Here is a 20,407-nt window from a genome sequence, read left to right as displayed (position 1 = left end):
AACCTTCATCTTTAGAGCACCAATTGAAACGTCCCTTCTCCTTTTTAACATCATGCAATGCCTACTCCAAAACTTTCATCTTTAGAGCACCAAATGAAACGTCCCTTCTCCTTTTTAACATCATTTATAATGTGCGGGGCAAATATCTTTGAAATTTTAAATTATACTATATATTAATTTAAATTTTATATTTATAATGTAATTAAGGATAAAATATTTTATTATATAAAAAAATCATATATTATAATAAAAAATATATATATTTTGTGGAGAAAAAATAAAAGCAAAAACGATGCACTTAAAACATCGTAAACCTAAATCCATTGATATCCAGAAATCTTCGCAACTCTCAAGTAGACTGTTTAAAAAAGATTCATGTGACCTAACACAAATGGACTTGAAAACCCTAGCCAAGGTATATTTGATATACACTAAAACCCTAAACCATTTTGCCAGTATTGTGACCTGGTATTTTTATGTGTGTGCGTGTCGGTGTCGAATCCTTTTTCACAAACCGTTGATGCGGAAGAGTTGGGTTGACAAGCAGCGGGGTTGTCATTGTATTTGGGTACTCTTTGCCTATCAATCTCGTGATCAATCATGGCGACCCAGATGAGCAAAAAGAAGAAGGTATTGTTGCGAACTTATGATTTTTATTCCTTCTCTTTCCGGCATTTACAGGTATTCAAGTAATATCTTTAGCTGCCTCTGTTTGTGTACCTGTTTTCTGTTAGCCTTCTGTGCGGAGAAGTCAGATGGTGAAGTAGGTTAGCATTAAACACGGTCATTTGAGGCCCCTCGAGTAACAATGTCCTCCTACCTGACTTGGAGCATGGAGTTTTCACTTTTTTTTTAGGCCCGTCAACCTGCATTGTCTTCCAAACTGATTTGGGCCACGGTGTTTTTATGCATCTTCGAGGTTCCATAAGCAACAATGTCCTCCATTCTGATTTGGCTCGTTGTGTTTTTATGCATTTTAATTCATGTTATTTGTATTTTGTATGGATTGGGTTTTTAAGGGCCATTGGCTGTAGGCTCATTTGTTGCATAGGATCCGCAGGAATCTGAAGTCAGTTTTGTTGGCTACGGTTCATATATTGGCCTTGTACAGTAGTCAATAATGGATCCCGGAATCGTGTAGTATAGAAGATTTGATAACCGAGCTCTTCAACAAAAGAATTGAGATCTTGAAGAGCTAACCTTGTTGTTTAAATCTTTGATTAAACTATGTGTTTATTTGTTTTTAATTTTTGATACTAAGAAAGGAGGCCGTATGGACTAGGTGGGCCTCAAAGAATGTTAAGAGTAAATATAAACTTACACAGTAATATAGATAACCATTCTTAATGGTATGGCAAAGCATAATATTAAATTTTTTCAAGGGAACATTCAAGGTAAGGATTGAAATCTTGAATAAATAGCGTACAACCAAAGTAAATACAAATCGAAAGGGAACCAATTAGATCCACTGCCTGTTGTGCCTAGTAAAAGGAGAGATTGATATTTAAATTCTTAATTTATCTGCCTTTGTGATGTTGTCTTTAATAGAAGATTCCAACTTGGTATTTTAGTTAAGGATCTATATCCATGTGTAAGAGGTTCACATTTCGTCCCCACCTTGATGTCCCCATGCCATACAGAGTATGTTAGCAACATTTTTGAGTGAATTACTAATGATAATGGGTACTTTTGACTCTTGAGGATCCTAGTTTGGTTTTTGGTCAAGGATACACATCTATGTAGAAGAGGTTTCAAGAAAGTTGTGAAAGGGTTTTGTATTGTACCGGTGGTTGCTTTGAACTCTCTAGTTTCTTTTCAGCGCTATTTTTTACTTATCTACAGTAAAATGCAAAGATCTAGTTTTAAGTAGTGTAATTTGTGCTTTACTAGAAATTGTGACACAGGAAAGTTGCAATCCGGTTTAATTTTTTTTGAACTCGTCCTTAAAGTTGTTGGAGAGTAGCAAGTTGTCCTTGGGCAATGGTTTTGAAGGCAACCTTTGCCAAATACCATTATGAAAATGTAATGTTACAAATTTCCGCCAACTCAATAGTTTTCTAGATATTTGATTTTATAGGTCACTTGTCAATACTTTAAGAAGGAAATATGACGTTTGAAATTTTACGTGTATGCTAAAGTACTATTGTACTCTGTTACAGGAGATGTTGTAGGCCTTAGCGCCCCTTTGTATGTTTCTATTGATTTTTATTTTTGAGTTACAGTGATGTACTTTTTGGTGGTTTGTCAGCGTTATTTTATTTCGTTGGTCAATACATTATTATTAATTCATCCAAAGGTTACAACATGTCGGCCCAATATATACTAATCTTCTAGCCTCACTCCTACCAGATTTGTTGGCAAAGAGGGAAACACAAAAACTAATTACAAAGTGCCAAAATTTGCCGAGAATCCAAAAACAAAATGACTGACCAAAATGCCCAAAAGACCTCTAAGATAAAGAGACAACCCACCAACATCAAGGAACGAGAGGGTTTACTAGTGCTGGAATATTTGGTTCTTGCCCTAGAGGATCTAAAAACCTGTGGTCAACATGGACATGAAACTCTTAAGTGTGCTAATATTCCCTCCATGCGCTCCCCGAATCTCCGTTCACCTCGTCGAAGTGAAGCCAAGCAATCTAATATATTCCATTGGTTTGGTTGTAGATCATTCATGAAGTTGATGGCTTTGTTTTGGTCATCGTGGCGATACTTCTCCAACTATTCCAGAAGAAGGATGACGCGATGCAACTTGGAGTTTAATGTGTCTAAAGGGGATTGAAGAACAACATTACTAGGAGAAGGGGCATAATTAAAGGCCACCTCCTCCTCTAGTTCTGCTTCCATTCCACCTTCTCCCCCTCCCTCCACAACTAGTCCTTTGTGCTCAGTGCATTGCCCTTTTGGTCCTAACTCTCTTTGCGCTCTACCGCGTTGTCTATACATTGTCAATTCACCTCCAGCACACTGAAAACCACACCTTGCTTTCGACACCACACAAAAGTTAAGCTCCTCAAGAGTCTTATATATAGTCGTGAAGTTCCCTCGGTACCAATACCATGCCTCTCTTGAGAGAGGCGATACCCAACCAAGGCTTTCCCTTTGCTCTACCAAAATGTCATTACATGTTGACACCAAACTCCTGTTCTCAACAGTTTCAATACCAACCAGGTTAACACCGCACCCCTCAAGGTAGAAGTGGAGCTCACAAAGCTCTATGAGTAGACTAGAAGATCCATTTCGCCTAAGCCATAAGGAAAGACCGCAACCGTCAACAATTGGTTGGGCATTCCCACCCTTGGTTGAAACACACAAACATAAAAACCCCTGAAGTAGAACACAAAGCACACTGCACTTGCAACCCGCCGACCACTAACTGCAACTTTTGGTCGAGGGCTTGTGAATTTTAGACCAAACTTCCATAAACCCAAGAAATAGACTTTACTAGATAATTCCACCCCCAACCAAGTAAAAAAATTGCCCTATGAAGGTCACAAGGACAATCAAGGATGCTTACCAAATTGCCAGACGAAAAAATCCAATACTAAAATGCCCATTTCGCTGCCAAATATTGTGTGCGTCTTTCCTTTGCTGATTTCTTCCAACAGCACAACAAACCCCGACTCTTCGCCTCATCAGGATCCCAAACCCAATGCAACTTGCCCCCATCAACAACACCTGTAATTCACCACTTGCCCTTAGGAATAGAAAATGGAGAGAATCAAAGAAAAAGGAGCATGCACATGTTAGTGGCTAGCACATACTCTTCACATTCAACTCCACCTTCCCAACCGCCCAAAACCAAGCTTGCACTCAACTAGACTAAACTCACCAACCCACTAATCAACCTTTCATCCAAAATCTCGAAGGTTCAATGCATTATGTAGTGCATGTTGCCAACTCACCACATGTAACTTGATCAATTTGTGGGAGGGAATAATTCACCTTTCGCATCCTCCATATGCCCACGTTTTTCCACCCCCATCGAGGGGTTTGTGCGCTCTATTAATATTGTCTTATTTTATACTTTTTTAGGTGAGAGTTCTGTTTCAAAAAATGAAAAAAATGAGGGGTGAAATAAAAATTTGACTTGTAACCAATGACATCACAACTTGGTTCCCAAAATAAATTTGCATCCGTTTTTTGTTTTTAGTGCCCAACTCATTTTGGTTGCAGATAAACTAAATATTCAAAATATAGTCCAGAGAGAAATGCTTTCTAAATTTATTACCTATATTAAAATAATATAGTACTTTAATAGAACAAAGAAAGGAGAAATTTAATGATCCTAATTTCCCATGGCATGTTTCACATTGATTCTTTGAAGGCATCTTTTCATTGGTTGGGGATAGGTGTATCCTTGGTTGGCTTTGATGGAACATTATCTCCTATCTTCACTCTTTAGTCAAATGTCAGTTTTTGTTGTATAATAATGTGAGATCTCTCTTTGGTAGACTACCTCTGTGGGATGTTGCGATTCGACATTGAAGGCGCTGGGTAGAGCAACCTAATCATGTGAAACTTTACAAAGAAAAACTGATTTGTATATTTGTGTCAGGAAACTTTTGTACTATGGTCTATTGGGTAGTTTAGGCTTAGACACAAGCTCAAATTCGAACCAAACTAGATCCATCTTAACCATGAATCTATTAAGCACCAAGAGGTGTCAAAATTCTCAAGTTGCAAACTTTTTTTGGGGTAAAAACTTAACAAAAGTTCGCACTTTAATAAAAATATGAATAATAATCAATGCTGTCACAACTTGGTCCCCAAAATATTTTTTTAGCCCTTTTCTATTTTGAGTGTTCTACTTATTTTGGTGGCAGAGAAGGTAAATGCCTAAAATACATTCGAGAGTGAAATGATTTATAAATCCATTACTTATTTTAAAATAATACAATACTTCAATAAAACAAAGAAAGGAGAAGTTAAATGATCTAATTGCCCATGGCATGCTGCACATTGATTGTTTGAAGGCATCCTTTCATTGAATGGGGACATGGGTAACCTTGTTGGCTTTGATGGAACACTATCCCCTGTCATGACTATTTAGTCAAATTTGAGTTTTTTGTTGTACAATAATGTAAGATTTGTCTTTTGTAGACTACCTATGTGGAATGTTGTGATTCAACATTCAAGGTACTGGGCAAAGCTAGCTAACTTGAAAATTCACAAAGGAAAACTTTTTGTATATGGAAGTCAGGGAACTTTTGTACTATGGCATGTTAGTTCAAGATTTGACATAAGCTCAAAATCAATCTAGACTATATCCATCCTAACCATGGATCTATCAAGCACCAAGAGGTGTCAAAGTTCTTGAGTTGCAATCCTTTTTTAGGGCAAAAGTTTGACATAGTTCACACTCTGAGAAATTTAATCCTTCTTGATGCTTGATAGACCTAGGGTTAAGATGGATCTAGGCTAGTATAAATGAAGTGAATAATATAAAGAGTTTGGCTTCTGTTTATATATATATTAAAATGGTTGATTTGTGTCACATTAGCATTACATACATTTGTTGTTACACTTATCACCCATACTTGCTGTAGAATGCATATCTTGATGCAAAAATGGCTTAAAATGGCAATAGGGGCACCTAGATGTTCTTAGTATCGTCGAGATACATCTTAATGTTACACATTGATTCTATTAATGCATCTTTTCATTGGTTAGGGACATGTGTAATCCAGGTTGGCTTTAATGGCACACTATTCCCTGTCATGATTGTTTAGGCAAAAGTGACCTTTCTATTGTATAATAATGTGAGATATGTATTTTGTATACTAGCTACGTTCAATGTTGTGATTGTTGAAGAATCTAGGGCAGTTAGAGTTAGAGTGATTCTTCCTAGCATGATAACAATTTGTGAAGTGCTTTTACAATTTATCTTAGCTTGATCTTCTTCTTATTATTAGTGTGTGTGTTTGCTTCATCAAACTGCTACCAAAACAAAGAGACAAGAACACAAGATGTTGGCTTTCTACCAGGGCCAAAACCTCTCCCTCTTGGAGAGGAAAACCCGCACACAATTCTTCTTATAGAGATTCCAATTGACGAATACCAAGACCTTGACCCTTGACCTCCTAGGCCACTCCAAGACCAAGACATCAATCCTCTTCTTACTGTAGAGATCATCATCATCATTATTGCTGCTTCACTGAGATCATCATTATCATTATTGTTGCTTCACTGAGATCATCATCATAGTACCACAGAGGTTCTTGTAGTTGCACCATTGCTTGTACTTCCACCTAGATCATTGTTTGATCACCATATCAACGAGGTCTTTTATACTTGCATGTGAGCTGCTCCGAGATAGTGATCATGACCAAGACCATCATTGCTACTTCACCTTGATCTTGATTGTGGGAATGAGATCACTGGTAAGTATGTTGAGACTGTAGTGACACCTAGAGAGTAGGTTGAGACAAAGAGTGTTACTTTAGGACCCTTCCATTCACAAGTATGCCGAGACTGATATGTTGTTATGGTGATGACTGTGAGACTGTAAGGAGGCCGAGAATATGGTGGAATGACTTCCGAAATACATACTGTAATAGTCCTTCAAATCATTGCAGGTATCCAAGATTCCTTACTGCAATCATCCCTGAGACATCCGAGATCTTGTACCTTCTGTACTTCCTGCACTTATCCGAAATCTGAAATTTCAGAGCTTCCTGCACCATACGAAATTTCAGAGGTGTACGAATTTTCTTCTGTGTTTTGTGGATACCCCAGCTGGGTATTTATAGTGGTCATGTCTCCATAAATGAGCCGACATACAGTGTGAAACGTTGTGTCTGTTTATTGAGTCGACATGATAGTTATATATATTTTTGAGGCCGACATGATGTCCTCTTCATTGTTTTGCTTGCAGGCTTCTTCTTTGAAGGATGATGCTTGTCTTGGAGGGTTACTTGACACTAGGTTGACTCATGTTCATTACATAAATGCTCAAGAAGAGCTCTTCAATATAATTTTGGCTATTTGACTTTCCTAGACCTATAGAATGAGCAAGAAACTCATTCATATAATTTATAAAAATAATAATTCTTTTTCTTGACAAGTACAAAGATCAAAATTACATTGACAAATATCGAACCTAGTTACCCTTTTCTTCAACAGTGATTTGGCATTCAAGGTTGTCGGCATGCTCGTGAGAGCAAGTTATTTATATGAAGTTCACAAAGAAACTGATTTGTATATGGGAGTCATGTAACTTTTGTACTTGTAATTTGTTGGTTAGTTTGGGGTTGAACATTGATTTATTATCATTTTTTTAAAGTTCAATTTCAAAATTAAGTCAATCTAAATCCATATTAACCCAGAATCTACCAAGCAATAAGAGATATCAAATCTCTTGCAACAGTGGCACTCTAAGAGATTAGATCCCTCTTGACCCTTGATAGATGCAGGGTTAAGATGGATCTAGGCTAGTATAAATGAAGTGAATAAGGTTGTAAACCTTTTTTAGAGTAAAAATGTGACAAAGAACTTAAAATTTTGGGAGATTTGATCTCCTTGGCACTTGATAGACCCAATGTTAAGATGGATCTAAGCTGATATAAATGAAGTGAATACTATACAGAAGTTGACTTTTGTCTTTATCATTTTTATTTATTACCTTTTTAATTAGTTGATTTGTGCCACATTAGCATTACATACACTTGTTGTTACACTTCTCCCCCATACTGAGTTGTAGAATCATCTTTTGATGCAAGAGTGGCTTAAAATGGTAACATGACACCTAGATGGTCTTGGGATCTTTGGGATGCACTTTATCTATGCTAGTTATGTCAACAAATATACAGGGTGTTGAGGGATATTGTAAATGCCATTCAAGCACATTTCCTCATGTCCTAGAGTCCCCATTACAGTTGGGAATGATGTAGGTGTTAATGATTGTAGATTTGATAGGTATTTTCGTAAAATCAAAGTGTCCAAGTTGCGGGAATCATTGTTAAATGACTTGTAGACGTCGGAGTTCACTTAATCAATTAATAAAGTGAATGCCTTTTTATAAAGTGATTTTAATTTAATAAAGTGCCTAAGTTTGGATGCTAGTGTTGTAAGTTGAATTTTGGACCATTGATCTCAACTCAAGATTAGATTTAATATTGATCGTTGATATTAGGGATTTGATCCAATGCAAAATTATAAAAGGAAGCTAAGTGAAAGAGAGGACACATCAATTATTTTCTCAAGAAGGATTTTGAGAAAGAGAGAGAAAATCAAAAGGGTTATTTAATTTTTTGGGCAAGGAGAAGAATTGCAACAACAATGAAGCAGAGGACAACGGTTAATTTGCTAGCATAGAGGTGATCTAGGGCAAATTTGTGTTGTAAGTTGAATTTTGGACCATTAATCTCAACTCAAGATTAGATTTAATATTGATCGTTGATATTAGGGATTTGACCCAATGCAAAATTATAAAAGGAAGCCATTTTAAAGAGAGGACACATCAATTATTTTCTCAAGAAGGATTTTGAGAAAGAGAGAGAAAATCAAAAGGGCTATTTGATTTTTTGGGTAAGGAGAAGAATTGCTACAACAATGAAGCAAAGGACAACCATTAATTTGCTAGCATAGAGGTGATCCAGGGCAAATTTTTGAGAGTTGGAAATTTAGGTTTGCTGGGCTTTGTTTGTTTTTTTTTTCCTTAGAGCCATTTTGTTAGTATGGGAGCTTTTGTAAGTTCAAAAATTATTTGAATGATGAACCCATGTTAAAGAGTAGAAAAATTGTGCATGCACAAGATTTGCTTTTTCATACTTTTCTAAGTTTTTCCTCTGCTTTATTTGGTTAAATAATTCCAGTAGTGTAAATCTAGAGCAAATCTGTTTACCTAAATTAACATGGTATCAAAGTAGAGTCTTTGAAGATAAAATTAGATCCAAAATTGTTCTGTGCAGATCTATCAGATCTAAAGGTATCAACATTAGATCTATAGAGTGCTTAAAGGATTAAGCACAAGGCGACCATGGTAGGAAGCAGTCTCAGGTTTGAGGACAAACTAGATGGGGTTTCAAATTCCTTGTCTTGGAAGGCAAGAATCACACTGCTCTTGAAAGAGCAAGACTTGTGGGCAAATGTGGGGACGATCCTCCTAGTGCAAGCAGATCCTGTAGGTTAGGTTGCACGGGACAATAAGGATATCAAACTGTAGAGGGTGATATTAGATGCTTCGAAAGATCACTTGATCTTGCATGTTGTAGGGAAGGCCACAACCAAGAACATGTTTAATGCCCTTGTTGATCTCTTCTAGAGTGACAATTTGAACTAGAAGATGGCTTTGAAGAACAAGCTTCGAGATTGCTGGATGACTAGATTTGACAATGTTACTATTTACTTATGAGGATTACACATGTCCGTGATCAACTTGCAACAATTGGAGAAAAGCTCGTTGATGTAGAGCTAGTGAATCTAGCTCTAAATGGGTTCACCAAGGCTCAAGAATCGTTTGTGAAGGGGATCTGTGCCATGGAGAACATTCCAAATTGGCAAAGACTATGGGATGACTTTGCTCAGAAGGAGACTCGAGAGGAGTCTAGAGCTAATAAGTAGGGAGGTGGTAATGAAAACTTGGCCCTCATCAACAAGACGAAGAAGGGCAAAGGGAAAGTTTTCACCAAGAAAGGTAACAATAATGGAGGACATCAACTTGGAAAGAAGAAATACATGAGCGGACCTAGTTGAATGAATTTGCAACGATGTTTGAGAATGATTTTTCCCATGTTTCTTGCCTTTCTACCAACACTATTGTCAGGAGTGTTTGGTACTTGGACAATGGTGCCTCTTGCCACATGACTGAAGTACATGTGCGGTTCAATCAACTTTTATAGGATGTATTAGGGATCAATGTGGAACTTGGTGATGATGCCAAGTATGCAATAAGGGGACAAGGGGTAGTGCACTTCCAACTTGAGTCAATAGGATTGTTTGATGCTCAAGAGGTGTTGTATGTGCTTAGTTCGAAGAAATTGTTTTCCAACTTAGTCACGGAGGACAAAGGTTACGCAATTACCTTCTAGAAAAGGGTAGATGCTTATATGCTTAGAGGGTGCTAGTCCAAACTCAACTTTGAGGATTAAAGTTAGGGAAGGCAACTTATATTGGCTACAAGGCATGCCTATTTAGGCATTGGTGCATGACAGTGAGAGCTTGTACAAGCTTTGGCACAAGAGGATCGAGCGTCTGTATCACAAGGCACTACCTAGATTGAGAGAGATGGTCATTAGGCTTCCAGACATTAGTTTGGATCATCAAGGGGTGTGTAGAGGTTTTGTGCTTGGCAAGTTTGTTTAGGGTTTGTGATTCCTAGTAGTGAGATTTAATCCAAAGGGATTTTGGATCAGATACATTCCAATGTTTGTGGGCCCATGTTAGTGGCATTAGTGAAGGGTCTTCAGTCAGTTCAAGGAGTTCAAAGCTCAAGTGGAGAACTTGATAGGGAAGAAGATTAAAGTGCTAAGGTATGACAATGGGGGTGAGTATACCTCTAATGAATTTAGAGAATTTTGCAAGGATGCATAAATCAAGAAGGAGAAGATGATTTCTTACAAGCCACAACAAAATGGAGTTGTAGAGAGGAAGAATTGATCCATATTCATTTCTGTGAAGGCCGTGATCCATTACTAAAGTTTTTCGATGTTTTCTATGGGTAGAAACATGCAACACAACTTTGTACTTGCAAAATATGACTCCTCACAAGATTTGGAGGACAAGACCCTGGAGGAAGAATTCAAAGGGGTGAGACTTGATTCAAAGGGGTGAGACTTGATATATGATATCTTAGGATTTTTGGTTGTCCAGTCTATATCGATGTGCCTTGCAAACTAGGAGTTCTTACAAGCTTTTGGAGGACAAGAGATATGCCATCTTAGGATTTTCGATTGTCCAGTCTATATCGACATGCTTGTGGAGAAGATGACCAAGTTGGAGCCCTTAGGTGAGAAGGGCATTCTGGTTGGATATAGTGAGGAGTTGAAGACATATAAGATCTTTATACAAGCATAGTGGAAGACAGTTGTGAGTAGGGATGCCAAGTTCAATGAGAACATGGGCTCCAATAAATCTCATGATCTGCTTACAACTATAAAGGATTTCCAATAGGTGGATTGAAAGGGCGAGTAGAGTTCACAAACATCTAGTGCAAAGGGGTAGTCTTTAAGGGAGGAGGGGTAGTTAGGCCCTTCCAAATTATTTTGGAGGCCCATATGGTTTGAGTAGACCTTGAGAGATGATCATGTGTAGGCTCCATGGAAGTTTCAACATATACGGATTTGATGACTAGCATCATAGACTCAAAGCCTTCTGACTTTGAAGAAGTAGCTTGCAAGTAGGTATGGAGAGGTGCCATGGTGGAGGAGCATGTAGCATAAAAACTATGGTTGAAGCAAGAAAACTGATAGCTTGAAGACTTAATATGTTAAAATACACCAGGTATTTAATATATAGTTTATTAATATATAAAATTGTATAAGATGATATAAGATGATTTGAATGTTACAATGAGGCCCTACTTTTATACCTCAGTAGGGACCTTTCGTGAATGGGCATGTCTCTTAGACATGCCTTTTCACCTAACTTAATGACTATTTAACCTAATTAATATTTAATTATTTAATATTTATATTTATTTTATTTATTTAATTGTTATGAATTATATTCATAACATAGCCTCTTCCTTTGGAAACTTTGTCCTCAAAGCTTTAACGCTGGGGTTTTTTTTCACTTAGTGTATGTCATCTTGATGTATGTAACGTGACCATCCTCTCGTCTTATAGGTCATCAGTAATATTTCCTTGGTTTTTTGTTTTGTTTTGTTTAAATAATAATTCTTTTAATAAGTCTTTTTTTTAATAAGTCTAATTATTATTATTATTTTTTTTAATTACAAATTATATTATATATATATATATTATAAGTTATATATATTATATAATTTATAATTAAATTATATGTTATGACTATCCCAAACGTTATTTGATTGAATCAGTTTTGGGTGCCACTGTTGACCATTCATTAACAAACCATGACAACACCACAGAGGGAGCAATTGATGGCAGCTCAAAACCTGCGACGATACAAACACGGTCATGACCACCGGAATTTCGTCGACTTGTGTAAACGGTGTGTTGTATGACAACATTTCATTACCTGAACGTTTGGTCAACAATCCAACGACGGCTTCAACTAGCCAAAACGACGAGCACGCAACGAGGAGGGCAGACACAACATGGTGGAATATGCAGCATTTCCATTGTATGAGCGTGGTCATAGTTGAAAAAGTGTGAAGAATCCGCTCTAGGAAGCAACAATGACTTCGGATTTATAACATTGATACTTTGTGCCAAAAATACCGTATCGGCGTTTCAGGGTTAACAAGTTTGCAGGGATTCCACACTGCCGACCCTCAACATTCTTGACGACCGCGCCAGATCCATTGTTGTGCTATACTATATAATTTGAAAATTTCCACCAGTTATATTCGTCAAATCCATAATTGGAATAATCTGATAGATTTGCTTGGAAATTCCTCCATGGCTGGTTTATGCACGAAATAATATTAAAATCGAAGACAAAGCTATGGGGAATAACATCAATATGTGGTGGAACGCTATCGGTTTGAGGTGCAACATTAAAGGGTGCAGGAAATCTGGGGGTATATTGGGCATATTTTCCATAATTTTCTAGACTCTTGACAACAGGGGCGTTGGCCGTTTCATAGTCGAATATTATTTTGAAATCTTCAGGTTGCTGCTCGTTGTTATAATCATCTCTGATGTTGGTATCTTGGTTGTTCATTTCAATTTCCATTGAATCTTGATTTGAAACCATTTGATGGAGGATCGTTTTCCCTGTTAATGTTTTCATGTGGTGCAGCGGTTGGATTTCTTGATAACTCAACCGTCGAGCATTATTGAATAGCAATAACACAACTGCCTGATATGTTGAACCCGTTATTTCTATTGTCTTAATATCAAATCTGGAAATGATCTCGTATGTTCCCAAAGAATATATCCATGTAAGTTGACAATGCTTATGGATTCCATAAAATTCGTTGAACCCCTCAACGTATCTGGCGATTTCTGAAGGTATATTAAGTTTATAATACTTGTTTGTTAGCCCGACTGCGGTATTCAACACTTTAACATCCAAAGATATTTTAAGTTTTTTATTTGAATTTGCTGTAAAAATAGCTTGGATTTCCTTGGAAGCAGCGAAGTCTTTTAGCATGCCATGCATCTTTAATGTCAATCGATTACCACACGGCTTCTTCGACTCGGATAGTATGTTCTGTTCATGAACAATATCCATTCTCTTGTAGAACAATAATTTCTTGTCTAATTTCTTGTTGCAAAATTTTGTAAATAATTCTTTATTAGTTGGTGGGTCAAGTTTACCAAATTCATTTAAGGGAACATGCTGAACAACTTCAAATGTTTCAAGGTTATCTTCCTCATTATCATCAATATCTTCTTCAACATATTCCTCATTGTCATGATATTGTTCATTTGGTGAGGGGTCCTCCTCCATCTCAGAGTCATAGTCAGGTACTGGGTTTTCTCTTTCATTTGTATTCCCTGTGGAAGTGTGATTGTTGCAGCCGTCATAGGAAGTGTGAGTGTTGCAGCTACTTGCAGGCAAATTGGAATTTTCAAATGATTGCAATGTGGTCATTTCAGATTGATTAGAATTAGAATGCTCCCCTTCTTCTTCACTTTCAACATCAACTTCATCTAGATCATTGTCTTCCTTATTATCGATTTCCTTTCGACATGCTTTAACTTCTGCAAATGATATTTCTAAACGCTGAAATACTTCTTGAATTTTTTTAAAATTCTCCATGGATTCAAGACGTGAATGTAATGGCATATTGTGTGGTGAACTACGTTCAAAGACTCGCATGATTATTATATCGTGTGCCATGGCTCTGATACCACTGTAGCATAAAAACTATGGCTAAAGCAAGAAAACTGATAGCTTGAAGACTTAATATGTTAAAATACACCATGTATCTAATAATAATAATTTATTAATATATAAAATTGTATAAGATGATATAAGATGATTTGAATGTTATAATGAGGCCCTGCTTTTATACCTCAGCAAGTGACCTTTCGTGAATGGACATGACTTTTAGACATGCCTTTTCACCTAACTTAATGACTATTTAACCTAATTAATATTTAATTATTTAATATTTATATTTATTTTATTTATTTAATTGTTATGAATTATATTCATAACAGAGCACAATTCCATCATGATGAATGGTGTTTGGGAGATTGTGCCAAGACCAGTAGGGAAGTTAGTGGTGACTTCTAGATGATTGTTCAAAATCAAGCATGTAACAGATGGCAATGTGGAGAAGTACAAGGCGAGATTTGTGGCCCAAGGTTTCTCTTAGCAAGGGGGAATAGACCCACAAGGAGGCTTTCGTTCTTGTTCCTAGATACTCTTCTATCCAAGTAGTGATATCTATTGCTTCAAATATGGGGTGGAAGATTCACTAGATGAATGCAAAGACAACATTTCTCAATAGAGTTATTGAGGAATAGGTATATTTAGAGCAATCATAGGGGTTTGAGGTACATGATAGAGAGTCACTTGTATTCAGGCTTAAGAAAGCCTTATATGGACAAAAACAAGTGTTGAGGGCATGGTACTCTAGGATAGACAACTATTTGCAGAGCATGGGCTTCACCAAGAGTGAGGCAGATTCCAACCTATACTTCATATTGGTTGGATTTGAGCCCCTCATCTTGGTGCTCTATGTGGATGATTTGATTCTTACTGGGGCAGAGAAGTTGATCGCTGAGTGCAAGTTAGATTTGGCAACGGAATTTGAGATGAAAGATATTGGGCTGATGCATTACTTTTTGGGGCTTTAGGTTTGGTAGAGATCGAGAGAGATCTTCCTTGGACAGGGGAAGTATACAGTGGAGATCTTGAAGAGAATTAGGATGGAGGACAATAGATCTACGACTACTCAAATGGTGACCAACCTAAAGGTGGATTCTTCGATTCTAGACAGTACATGTAATTGATTGGCTTATTGATGTACCTGGTCAACACTCAACTAGGCATTTGTAATGCTATGAACACCTTGAGTCCATACATGGTGGAGTCAAGGTGGGTGCATTGGATCACAACAAAGCTGTTGGACATTGGATAAACCAACGCTCCCCGTGTGTTTCGTGACATGGGCTAACCGCCTCTTGTGGATCCTTATCTCTAGCGATGCGATTGTTGACTAAAACTTGTGGGTTTTAGTCTAACGACAATCGTGATTCCCAACAAGTGGTATTAGAGTGTAGGACATGAGTTTGATACACACCCGACTCGCGCTGGGGGGGGGAGATTGTTGGACATTGGATAAACCAACTCTCCCCATGTGTTTCGTGACATGGACTAACCGCCTCTTGTGGATCCTTATCTTTGGCGATGCGATTGTTGACTAACACCTGCGGGTTTTAGTCTAACGCAATTGTGATTCCCAACAAAAGCATGTGCTTAGATACTTGCAGGGCACAATGGAGTATGGATTGAACTACCTTGGTGGACATGGGTTGAAGTTGTAGGGCTATTGAGATTCAAATTGGGCAGGGAAGAGCACCTCTGGGTGTTGTTTCAGTTTGGGGTTTACAATGATTTCTTGTTTCAGCAGGAAGCAGACTTTAGTAGCACTTAGTTTGGCAGAAGCTGAGTATATGGTAACCAATTTGTCTAGTTGTGAAACAGTTTGGCTTTGTGAACTCTTAAGGGATTCTTTGATCAGTGGTTGGAGCCTATGTTGATTCATTGTGACAGTAAGAGTTGCATGAAACTCTCGGAGAATCCAGTGAAGCACATCGAGTTCAGATACCATTTCATCAAAGACAGGGTCTTGAAGGGAGCTGTCAAGCTCCATTACATTCCGACAGTTGAGCAGGTTGCAGACATACTTACCAAACCTTTGGTGAAAGGAAAGTTTGTCTTCTTTCGAGATAGGGTTGGAGTGGTGGAGAATACTTTCTTGAATCTTCACTAAGAGGGAGTGTTGATGAATGTAGCTGAGAGTTATTTCCGCAAAAGCAAAATGTCCAAGTTGTGGGATTCGTTGTTAAATGACTCTTCGACTTAGGAAACCAAGTGAAAGAGAGGACACATCAATTATTTTCTCAACGATTTTGAGAAAGAGAGAAAATTAAAAGGACTTTTTGTTTTTCCAGGTGAGGAGAAGAACTGCAGCAGCAGCGAAGGAGAGGGCAGCCATTAATTATCAAGCTGTACAGACCGTATGGTCCAGCATAGAGGTGATCTGGGGCAGATTTCCAAGAGCTGGAAACCCAGGTTTCTCTGGGTTTTGTTTGTATATCTTTTTCCAGTATGGAAGCTCTTGTATGTTCAGAAGTTAAATGAAGGATGAACTGATGTTGGAGAACATAAAAATTGTGCATGCACGAGACCTGCTTTTTCTTGCTTTTCTAAGTTTTTCTGTTGCTTTACTTGGTTAAAGAATTCCTGTAGTGTAAATCTAGATCTGATCCATTTACCCAGTCACTGGTTTTCAGAAATTAACAACATGATGTATCCCAAACCCCAAGGACACAGTCTGTAACATAGTACGTAGCCTGTATTTTTTCCACTAGGCCAAACTTTCCCTTTAAGAAATTTAGAATACCCTAATTGGTCCAGAATCCTGATAAGCATCTCTCCCAAGTATGCAAATTGTACTGATTCATATCTGTTTTTTTATACATTAATAATTTAAAGAAAATGACTGTCAAAATAGGTGTTGATCTTTGAGCAAATTTCTATATTTTCTCTTCCATTATCACAGCTGCAATTTTGATTGAAAACTGCAAGCTTACTAAATTCATGTTTTTTTGGTGGAATGGATTACTTGTTGGACAAGAAACCAGGTCCCATGTTTGTATCCCACATCTCTGACACTGGCATGATAGTGTTGATATTTCAGCGATTTTCTTAATTGATAATTACTTCTAATGATTCTTAGTCCAATTTATCTTATACCTCATTCATCATTAAGCAATTATACAAGAAAATCAATAACAGTACAACAATAATGCCAGTAAGAACAAGAAGAGACAGCCAGACACAAAAATACCCTGGGAGAACCCACATGTTGAAAAACCCAGCAACCTTTTCTTAGAGAAAGCTTCAAGTGCAACAGAGATACAGCAGTCAAGTACAAGATCTAATAGACCAATCAATCAGCTAGGTCACACCTGGTCAGCAGCCCTCCATACAAGACAACTAATTTGGCCTCAGCAGATCTGATCTTACTTCTTTCCACAGATTCGTTATTTTCTTTTAAACCAAGCATGAAGAACATGCCTTACAAAATACATCAATGATAAAAAATGATAATTATGAAGACCGACTTTAGCTGCAAAAATTCAACAGATAGAACATCTGTCAGACATGTGATTGACATTTCTTGTAAGCAGAACATGTGCCAGACATGAGTTTGACACATCTTGAAACAGGACACATGACAAACATGTGTCTGATGTATGTGTAATGTTTTTAAATATATATAAAATGTCTGCCATGTTATGTTTTGGGGTTCAATGTGTCCAGTGTGAGACCCATATCCATGTTCCCAGTGTCATGTAACTTATCTTGGAATAGTCTTTAAAATTTTAACTCAAGGGCCTTAGGAAGGGTGACACATGGGGGCTTTTCAAACCAACAAAGGCCTTCTGGTTGATTAACGTGGACACCTTTTGGTTATGAAGTGTGCTTTTAAAGAAGTTTGAGTTTCCTAAACAAAAGATGTGCTTTTTGTTTTTTTCTCCCTATTTTATTATGTTCTCAAAGAGTCCTGAATATAAAAAGGACATCAGAGAGATGCAACAACTCTAGGTAAACTAAGAACTTTTGGTAATAAATGACCTAGTATTTTGAAATTATAAAAATCTTGATATTTCTATACAAAATAGTTTCTTGATTATTTTGAGAAAGAATATGTCTATGTTTTTTGGTTTTTCTTGAAGTGTACTCCGAATCTTTGAATTTTGCTTTACTATGGTGCTCTTTTGTGTGTACTGCATGTAGAAAATGTTGAATATGTGGGTTTAAAGTGCAAACATACCATAGCTAGCAGACATTGTTAATTTTGGCAAGCGTAATTTGTTTAGCAAGTGATGATAATAGCACTAAATTCTATTTTATTGTGTTTTACCAACAGTTTGTTGCTGATGGAGTGTTTTTTGCGGAGCTGAATGAGGTTCTTACACGGGAGCTTGCAGAGGATGGATATTCTGGTGTGGAGGTTCGTGTCACCCCCATGCGTACAGAGATTATCATTCGTGCCACACGTACACAGAATGTTCTTGGTAAGAGCCTTATTTTTGTGAGGCATGCTAATATTTAAATATACCCAATCATGATTTTGAAGAGCTTGAATTCCTCAGGTGAAAAGGGGCGAAGGATCAGGGAGTTGACTTCTGTTGTTCAAAAACGGTTCAACTTTCCAGAGGGTACTGTTGAACTTTACGCAGAGAAAGTCAACAACAGGGGTCTCTGTGCAATTGCACAAGCTGAGTCTCTGCGTTATAAATTGCTTGGAGGCCTTGCTGTGAGAAGGTAGGGACTGTTGGAGGTCTTTCTCAGTATTTAATGAATGTTTCTTTTGCAAATATCAGTATTAGCTACTTCGGATGTTGATATTCTTTTCATTGATAAGATGATAATATGCATTAAACTAGCTGCATGGTTGACTTTTGCTGCAGGGCTTGCTATGGTGTATTGAGGTTCATTATGGAAAGTGGTGCAAAGGGTTGTGAGGTGTGTTTCTGTTTAAATTTTTTTCTCAGGCACAGATTGGATGGTATTTAATAGACCGTCTTTGTTGACCTTGTTTTGATGGCTGGGATTGTTCTACAGGTTATTGTGAGTGGCAAACTCAGGGCACAGCGTGCAAAATCAATGAAGTTTAAGGATGGCTATATGATTTCTTCTGGTCAACCTGTCAATGAATATATTGATAAAGCAGTTCGACATGTTCTTTTGCGCCAGGTAAGTGTCGAATTTTTGTTTTGAAGGCTCAACTTGTGGGATAAATGTGTTCTAGATAATAGATTATCAGAGTTTTACAGATCACAATTGATAAGCAGTCTGTGAATAATGCTCTTTGAAGAGACGAATGGATGCCTGCTCCCACATTTGCTTTTCTCAGACCCACGACTTTAATTGCTGCAGCATGCTTAGTGTAGAAAAAAATTGTTTAGCCAGACTCTTAGATACAAGAATATAGTGAAGAACTGAACAGTCAGAAGGGAATGTCTGTTTGAAACAGGCTTAAACTAGGGGGGTACTCTGTAAATATGTTCACTTGTTCTTGGTATAATATCTAATTGAAATTTGCTCCTAGGTGTAACTGTTGGAATAAATGTGCTCCTGATTCCATGTGTTTTTCCTTACAGGGTGTCCTTGGAATTAAAGTGAAAATAATGTTGGACTGGGATCCGAAGGGAAAGCAAGGTCCTACAACACCACTGCCCGACTTGGTCACCATTCATACTCCTAAAGAAGAGGAGGAATTCGCTGCCAAGCCAGTGCTTGGCAAGGAAACTGAGATACTTGTCTAGGTCACTTTTAGTTCATTACATACAACATTTATATTTAAGCTTTTAATATATTCTTGAGCTATCCACATGAATTCAATTCCGGTCATATATAGACGACTATAATGTTGTTTGTGTCCTATAACTATAGTGTTGGACCAACGTCGTTCAATTTTTGACTTCTTTAACCTTCGATATGATTGTTGACGTGTTAAGGGAGGCTCTTTAGTTCCCAAGGTGTTGAAGCTTTGGTGAATTGTAGTTTCTCAAGGATGTTAGTTTATTTGGCAACGACCCTAATTGTTCATATTTGAAATTAATTAAAATTTCAAGCGTGGCATTTAATTTGCCAGTTTTCTCCTTTTAAAATCCGAGATATATTTCTCCTTTGGCAGTTGGAAAACTTATTAATCTATGCACCTTTTCTGTGACGAATGAAAGCACATGTTGCAGTATGCGAGAGTCTTTTTAAATATGCACTTTTTATGTAATGAATGAAGGTACTTGATGCAATATGCTTAGAGAATATTGCATAACATGACTTTACTTTTGGCATGTGTCCCAGGTTTGACAGGCATCTGCTCTCCCTAAAAGTGACTGTTTGCATTCAGTCATTTCCTTCTATTTATTTATTATTTTTAAACATGCAATGACGCATGTTTAAAAATAAGGGTGAGATATTCTTCATGGGACTTGCATTCAGTCATTTCCTTCATATTTACTTATTATTTTTAAACATGCAATCAACCACCTCATTGTCTAGCCTGTAAGCAAGGGTGAGATATTCTTCTTGGCTCACAAGGAGTGTTAATTAAGAATTGACTCAGA

At 37.3% G+C, this 20,407-nt stretch overlaps 1 protein-coding gene across 1 annotated transcript; it reads left to right on the top strand.

Moving 5' to 3' along the window:
- Window positions 1–395: 395 nt before the first annotated feature.
- LOC149199535 (small ribosomal subunit protein uS3x) lies at window positions 396–19,948 on the top strand. Its single transcript, XM_089402478.1, has 6 exons — window positions 396–630; window positions 18,202–18,349; window positions 18,428–18,599; window positions 18,746–18,800; window positions 18,900–19,031; window positions 19,439–19,948. The coding sequence occupies exons 1-6, from the start codon at window positions 601–603 to the stop codon at window positions 19,601–19,603; spliced, it is 702 nt and encodes a 233-aa protein (XP_089258604.1). The 5' UTR covers window positions 396–600; the 3' UTR covers window positions 19,604–19,948.
- The last annotated feature ends 459 nt before the right edge of the window (window positions 19,949–20,407 follow it).

This window comes from Pinus tabuliformis, chromosome 2_1 (genome assembly GCF_031772625.1).
Source record: "Pinus tabuliformis cultivar Carrire ecotype Pingquan chromosome 2_1, CPIR1, whole genome shotgun sequence".
NCBI classification, from domain to species: Eukaryota; Viridiplantae; Streptophyta; class Pinopsida; order Pinales; family Pinaceae; genus Pinus; species Pinus tabuliformis.
This window is presented reverse-complemented; position numbering and strand designations above follow the sequence as displayed.